At 38.8% G+C, this 7,850-nt stretch overlaps 1 protein-coding gene across 1 annotated transcript; it reads left to right on the top strand.

Moving 5' to 3' along the window:
• The first annotated feature begins 154 nt into the window (after positions 1-154).
• On the top strand, positions 155-1,048 carry LOC132010644 (eukaryotic translation initiation factor 4E type 2-like). The gene is given in 2 exon segments (XM_059388391.1): positions 155-575; positions 578-1,048. Coding segments are annotated over 2 exon segments (735 nt in total). The 5' UTR covers positions 155-160; the 3' UTR covers positions 898-1,048.
• The last annotated feature ends 6,802 nt before the right edge of the window (positions 1,049-7,850 follow it).

A 7,850-nucleotide genomic window follows, 5' to 3' on the forward strand; every position in this document is an offset into this window, starting at 1 on the left:
TATGCCCCATGCAATATTTGTGACATACATACACTAAAACTGTTGCTCATTGATTATCTGAAATTCAAAGGTAACTGAAATAAATACCCCTCACAAAAATTAAGCTCAAAATGCACTACAGACTTAAATATAAAATGCAAAGCTATAGGGTGGTGAGAAGATGAACAACAAGTTCGACGTATTGAAAGATGATGACAGTGGGGACCATGATCAGAATGAAGAAAACAGCACACAGAAAGATGGTGTGAAGGAAAAAATGGAACGAGACAAGAATCAGGGAAGCAGTAAGAGGAAGGCTGTTGTGCCTGGACCAGCAGAGCATCCCCTGCAGTACAACTATACTTTCTGGTACTCCAGAAGGACCCCTGGCCGTCCCACCAGCTCACAGAGCTATGAACAGAATATCAAACAGATTGGCACCTTTGCCTCCGTGGAGCAGTTCTGGAGGTTTTATAGCCACATGGTACGTCCCGGGGACCTGACAGGCCACAGTGACTTCCATCTCTTCAAAGAAGGAATTAAACCCATGTGGGAGGATGATGCAAATAAAAATGGTGGCAAGTGGATTATTCAGCTGCGAAGGGCTTGGCGTCCCGTTGCTGGGAGAATCTTATCCTGGCCATGTTGGGGGAACAGTTCATGGTTGGGGAGGAGATCTGTGGGGCTGTGGTCTCTGTCCGGTTTCAGGAGGACATTATTTCAATATGGAATAAGACTGCCAGTGACCAAGCAACCACAGCCCGAATCCGGGATATGCTTCGGCAAGTGCTTAATCTACCTCCCAACACCATTATGGAGTACAAAACCCACACCGACGGCATCAAAATGCCTGGCAGGCTGGGCCCCCAAAGGCTCCTTTTTCAAAACCTCTGGAAGCCGCGGTTGAATGTGCCATGACCCTCTCCCTCTCTGGATGGCACCATCATTGAAGCTGGCATCACCGGAGTCTCTTGTTCTGTTGGCGTGCTACCTGGAAGATCCTTCTGTCCTGGACAAGAGGAATTGGAAGAGCATTTTATGTTTTAAGAACGGCTGACACGCAGCAGCTACAACAACAGCTGAGATCATTTAATAAATGGTGCTAAACTAAAAAAAAAAAAAAAAAAAAAAAAAGCAAAACTATAAAACTCTTAAAAAATAAAAGAGGGGAAAACCTAGATGACCTTGTATATGACAATGACTTTTTTAGAACAAAAGATATAATCCATGGAAGAAATAATTCATAAACTGAACTGCATTAAAATGTAAAACCTCTGCACCGCAAAAGACGATGTCAAGAGGATGAGAAAACGAGCCACAGAGTGGGAGAAAATATTTGCAAGAGACACATCTGATAAAGAACTATATCTAAAACTAAAAAGCAAGAGAACAAATAACCTGATTTTAAAATGGGCCAAAGACCTTAACAAACATCTTACTAAAGAAGATAAACAAATGGCAAATAAACATATGAAAAGATACCCCACGTCATATGTCACCAAATACAAATTAAAACAAGATACCCCTACATATCTATTAGAATGACCAAAGTTCAGAATACTGACAACATCAAATGCTGGTAAGGATGTGGAGCAACAGGAACTCTCAATCTTTGCCAATGGAAATGCAAAATGGTACAGCCACTTTGGAGAACAGTTTGGTGATTTCTTACGAAATCAGCATATTCTTAGCATATGCTCCAGTAATTGTGATGCCATAAATGAACCCTAAAGTCAACTCTAGGCTTTGAGTAATTGTGGTATGTCAGTGTAGGTTCATCAGGTAGAACAACTCTATCACTCTGGGGAGGATGTCAATGGTGGAGAAGGCTATGTATGGAGTAGGGATGAGGAATGAGGAGTAGAAAAGAAATTTATGTCTTTTTTGTGAAGTTTGCTGTGACCTTAACACTGCTTTTAAAAAAAATTAGGTCTTTATTTTTTTAAAAAAGTCAAGTCATGTACTAAGTATAGAACACTGCAATGTATGTAGAAAAATATGGTCCATATCTACAGAATATTAAATATTCTTGCAAAACAATAAGAAAAATAATAAATTCAAAGAAATGGGGCAAGAATATCCAGAGGCAATTTTCAGGTAAGAACAACTGCAAAGACAATAAATATGTGAAAATGGCACAACCTCATGAACTTTTGTGGAACACAAATGCTAATAATAATGAGATACTATTTCACAAGCATTACATCTATAAAAATTCAGAATTATGGTAATGCCAAGTATTTGTAAGGACAGGGAACAGTGGTAACACTCATGCCTGCTCTTGGGGAGCTAAACTGATATCATTGCTTTGGAAGACATCTTGGCAGTACTTGGAGCATCAAAGGTGCTCTTACTCTCCAGTATACCATGCTGAAGAAATTCCAATGCGTACTTAAGGAGGCATGTGCAAGAATGTTTATTGCAACTTTTTTGTGAGAGCAACAGTTTGGAAATTATTTAAATATCTATCAACCAAAGAATGTGTAAATTGCAATCTAAGTATATAATAGAATACTATTCAGCACTTAAAATGAAGATGAATGAGCAGCACTTACCAATACTGATAAAAGATAAGTTATGGAATGACAGTGTAAGGCCATCTGCATAAAATTTTTAAATGTGCAAAACTTCTGCTTCTAGCTTAGGGATAAAAACATAGATAGCAAGAGTAGCAAATGGATGAATGGATAAAGAAGATATGGTCCATATATACAATGGAGTATTATGTCTCCATCAGAAAGGATGAATACCCAATTTTTGTATCAATATGGATGGGACTGGAGGAGATTATGCTGAGTGAAATAAGTCAAACAGAGAGAATCAATTATCACATGGTTTCAGTTAGTTGTGGAGCATAAAGAATAACACAATAGACATGGGGAGATGGAGAAAAGAAGTGAGTTGGGGGAAATTGAAGGGGGAGATGAAACATGAGAGACTGTGGACTCTGAGAAACAAACTGAGGGTTTTGGAGAAGAGAGGGGTGGGGGATGGGTAAGCCTGGTGGTGGGTATTAAGGAGGGCGCGCATTGCATGAGCACTGGGTGTGGTGCATAAACAATGAATTCTGGAACACTGAAAATAAAATAAAATAAAATGGAAAAAAAAAAAGAGTAGCAAATGAAGCAGGGGAAATCAGGAGAGTGCTTATCTCCCTGGAACAAAGGAAGAAATTAGGACGGGGCTCCGCCTGTTATTTGTTGCTGTAAACTATTTCTCAAAAAAAAATTTTTTTTTCAGAAGGAAAAGTAAAATCAAGACTTTTAACGGCAATCATCTCTGGGTGTGTGAGTTTATTTTGTGCTTGTTATTCTAGGATTTCTTTCTCTTTTTTTCTCTGTTGTCCAAAAGGGCGATCTTCTCCTGAATAGGAAATAATTGGGCTTTTTCTCTACGTGAATATTGTGGACGTGTGTGTCTGTGTGCATATGTGTGATATAGCACACTGTCCTCCAGTAACAGTAATGGCAGTTACAACTGGAGAAATTTTTTCTCCATCAATCATCAAGAACGTTCAGTGGAAAGGTGATTTTTCTGGACTATGCTGATGGTAATCTCACAAAAGTCTTGGCATGTGTGGAATGACCTCACCCACGGTGGTTTCCAGGGTTTGGATGGGAACCAGTTTCTGGCTATTTCACCATCTTCGGAGAAGTGAGAGGTGTTGCTTCAGGGACACTCGGTCAGCACTGCATCTCCCGAGAGGCCCTGCCCTGCCATGCAATCTTTTCTGAAACTAATGAGATCAGCAGCTTTTCACGAAACCATGAGTCATCCCTATCGGTGAGGATTTCCAGGAGCCTGAAGAGTGCCTTGAAGGGCAGGCTTCACCAGATGTGCTCGTATCCCCAGCCCTTCCCCTAATGCCGAGCCCGGCATCCAGCCCATGACCAACGGTCACAAGGTCACCAAGCGCCTGAAACACTACTGGGCTTCAGGTAAGGACCTGTAAAATTAATGCAATTCCAATTACAATGCCAGTTGGACTGTTTTTCAGGAACTTGATGATCTGATATTTATGTTGGCCCACAAGTAATCAAAACATCATTAATTTTAAGACATATTAGAAGACCAGTAATAAAAACAGCATGGTATTTGTTCAGAAAGAGACAAATCAGGCTATGGAAGAGAAATTATATAGACTGATAATAGAGAGACAGATGATAGACTTATTGATAAATTCATAAAGACACTTGGTTAATAAATGGCATTGGGAAACTAGAAAACAGATTATTATCGGAAACAAATCAAAGCTAGACTCCGTCTAACTTCATAAATAACAGTAGATCCTAGATGAACTAAAGACCCAAATGGGAGCGGTAAAACAATAAAATAAATAGACTAAAATGCAGAATATCTTTGTAACCTGAGAGTTGGAGGTGGAGAAGGATGGGAACATGGCAGATAATAAAACTTCCAGAATACACATGCTATGGCAAAAAGAGGAAGGAAGGAAGGGAGGAAGGAAGGAGAAAGGGAGGATTTGACTGTAGCAAAATCAAGAACTTTTGTTCATAGAAGGACACCATGAACAAAAGTAATAGGTAAGTGATGGAACTTGCAGTCTCTGAAGCCAAAACCAATAAAATTTTCAAGGAAACTCATTATAAGACAATAGCCTTAATAGAAAAAATAGGCAGAGGGTATAAAAAGGCAACCTACAGAAGAGGAAACAAAAGGTTACTTAGTATTTGAAAGACTCAAAATTATGAGTGACCAGGAAAAGCAATGTAGGAAAAGTTATCACTTCACACCAAATACTTCTTCCCAAAGCTGGACGTTGGCAGACTGGGTGGGGACCAGGAACCACTAGAATCTTCATGTGCACTGTGGGAACCTTTCCCAGCGATTCCATTCCCAGGTATATATCTCAGATGATTTTTTAACCTAGTCCCAGAAGAGCCCAGGTACCATAATATTCATTGCTGTGTGATTGCAGCAGTGACAGAGCCTTTGAGACAACTAGCAGGTCCCTCAGTAAAAGAGGAGAGAGGGTAATTATGGGAGAGACTTACCCTGGGGCACTGTGTAGCAATGAGAAGCAAGGAATTCGGTGTAATGACAGTAACATGAAGAGGCTTTTTTAAAAAAACGTTATAGTTAGTATTAAAAAAATTAAAAATGGAACGAGATATATAATGGAATAGAAATTATATAACATTGAAAAAAGCACAAAAAAACACATTTGAAGAACATATATTTAAAAAAAAAATTAAATGTGTACCCTAACAACAAACACATTAAGTAGAATAGAATGGTTGCCCATAAAAGTGGGACTGAAAATAAAATACAATAAATAAGTAAGTAAAACCAGAAAGAGATGTTTAGGGGACCACTAATAATTGTGTTCAACAAACTGCAGAGTGTGATTAGCTCATCACTAAAGCTATCCTTACCAAGGGCTCATAGTCTCATAGGGAAAATGATACTACAAAAGTCAGACATTTTTTATGCATTAAGGAATTCAAGTGACAAAGAAAAGATGTTTATTATACAGATGTTCCAATCAAGCCAGGTGGACTGTGATGAAACCATATTACAGAATATATTAGCAAATAATATGGAATGGCCATCTTTTTTTTTTTTTTTTTTAAGATTAAACTCCCTAGACTTCTCCTTTTGGGAGTATGTAATGGCACAGTTCATTCTGAAAATCTGAGCAGAATTATGTGAGGCAACCCATCACAAATGCATGTGTAGGGATGCATGGGTTTGCATTAAGGGTACTGTGTTCACTGCAATTCTCATCAGCACTTTGGACTATGCATTGATAATTAGGGACAGCAAGATGAACATAGCTATTGTATGTAATATCAATAAGCCATTTATTATGCATATCTGTCTATGTTCCTAGATTTTAAGATGACCCTGTAGAAGTACAAAGTACTAGCGTACAAATGAACATTTCCTCCTGCCCTATTCTCTCCCCACCCCCGCAACCTGCCGAGAATTCCTCCCCCATCATCACTGAAACATTGAAATAACAGAAATGCTCAAGGACAACTCGATTTCTCCCCCATGAGTTGTTTTGCTGGTATCCTAGGGATTTGTCTCATCTGCTCTGCAAGCACTGTTTCATTTAATGAAGTCCACACCTCTACCAACCCTTTTGGAATTCAGAATGATCGTTGCTGACGATGGCAGGTCACACATGGACAAAAGTATACAATAACATATTTCTGCAAAACTGATCGGGTGCGGGTGTAGAGCTTTGTAGAGGTATAATGCGTAATCCTGGTATAAAACTACTAAATTTCATCTATGCTAATTGATTGTAAGATACTCCATTATTTTATGTGTCATTAAGTAAGAAAAAACACTGTCAGTTACGCTATGGCATAATGGCATCCTTTAAAAAAACAATGCGTGTGCAGCAGCCTGGAGAGCCAGGATTTACATGCCAGCTCTTCTGTTTCTAGCTGGATGGCTATGAACACACCAGCTAACGTCTCTAAGCCTCAGTGTCAGCTCTTATAACAGGAACACCATAACAGTACCGGTTAATAGGGCTTGTGCGGGGATTAAATGAGATTGTGAATGCAAAGTATTTACATCATATCTAGCACATACTAGCCCTCAATTCTTAAAATATATTAGCAATTTTAGGATTAACAGAAAGTTTGTAATAGTATGGAATGTTCTTATGGCATAATGATAATAAAAAAGCAAGATATAAAATTACTATTACTTAATCTCAACAATATTCTTTTTCTTAAAGATTTTATTTATTTATTTGACAGAAAGAGACACAGCGAGAGGGAACACATATGCAGGGGAAGTGGAAGAGGGAGAAGCAGGCTTCCTGCCGAGCAGGGAGCCTGATGCGGGGCTCGATCCCAGGACCCTGGAATCATGACCCGAGCCAAAGGCAGATGCTTAACCAATGAGCCACCCAGGCGCCCCAATCTCAACATATTCAAAAGAATTAAAGCATAGAAAAAATGCTGCAGCGAAATATATGAATATTAGCATGTGTTAACATATATAACACGCATTTGAAGCAAAACTGTGAATTACTCTTTTTTCTTTATTCTTTTCTTATTTTCCTAACTTCTTTCTTATTTCCTAACTTTATTTCCTAACCTTATTTCTTCTTTCTTATTTCCTAACTTTATTCTTATTTTCCTAACTTCTCTATGATAGTCATTTTAATGACTATACAAACAAAAAAATTTTGACTATATTTCGACTTACTCCTAGATATTTCTTTCACACTTGAAAGCTTCTTTTCACACATTTGCCACTGAATGAGTAAGGAAATGCTCTTACTGTTTAGTCAACAAATGTACCTACTGAGCATCTGTCCTAAGACTTCTCCTTCCAGCCCAAGAAGGACGCTGCTCATCGGGCACAGCCCCTGTGAGTCTCCCCCTGAATCCTAACTGAGATGACAGTCCTTCTCAGTACAATCTGCCAGCCCTTTCTTTCCAATCAAATGAAAGAGCACTGTGGGGGAAAGGTATCTCTGGTCTCATGCGTCATTCCTCCCCCAGGATATTGACATCTTAACTGTTGCCATATTTCATCACTAGATCAAAACTTCAGTCTAAACACAAGGTGCCTGAGATTTGGGAGAGGAGATTTGGGAAGAGGGGGCTTTCCATCCCAAGAACTAAAACTTTTCCTTTAACAAAAGGCTGTAGAATTAATGGCAGAGTTTCCTGTCTTAAACCTATCACAGAATTCCAGATCTTCCTAAACAGTCATAATATTGAATATTCTATGACTTGTGCTGATCAGGCAATGGGTTGCAACCTCGGTTTTGCCTCTTATTTTTTAATCCCTTTATATTCCAGGCATCTGGCTCTCAACAGGTTCTAAATCAACTGGTTTTCTGGTGATCAATCTCTCCTAGCAAAAAAAAAAAAAAA

This window comes from Mustela nigripes, chromosome 1 (assembly GCF_022355385.1).
Source record: "Mustela nigripes isolate SB6536 chromosome 1, MUSNIG.SB6536, whole genome shotgun sequence".
NCBI lineage: Eukaryota > Metazoa > Chordata > Mammalia > Carnivora > Mustelidae > Mustela > Mustela nigripes.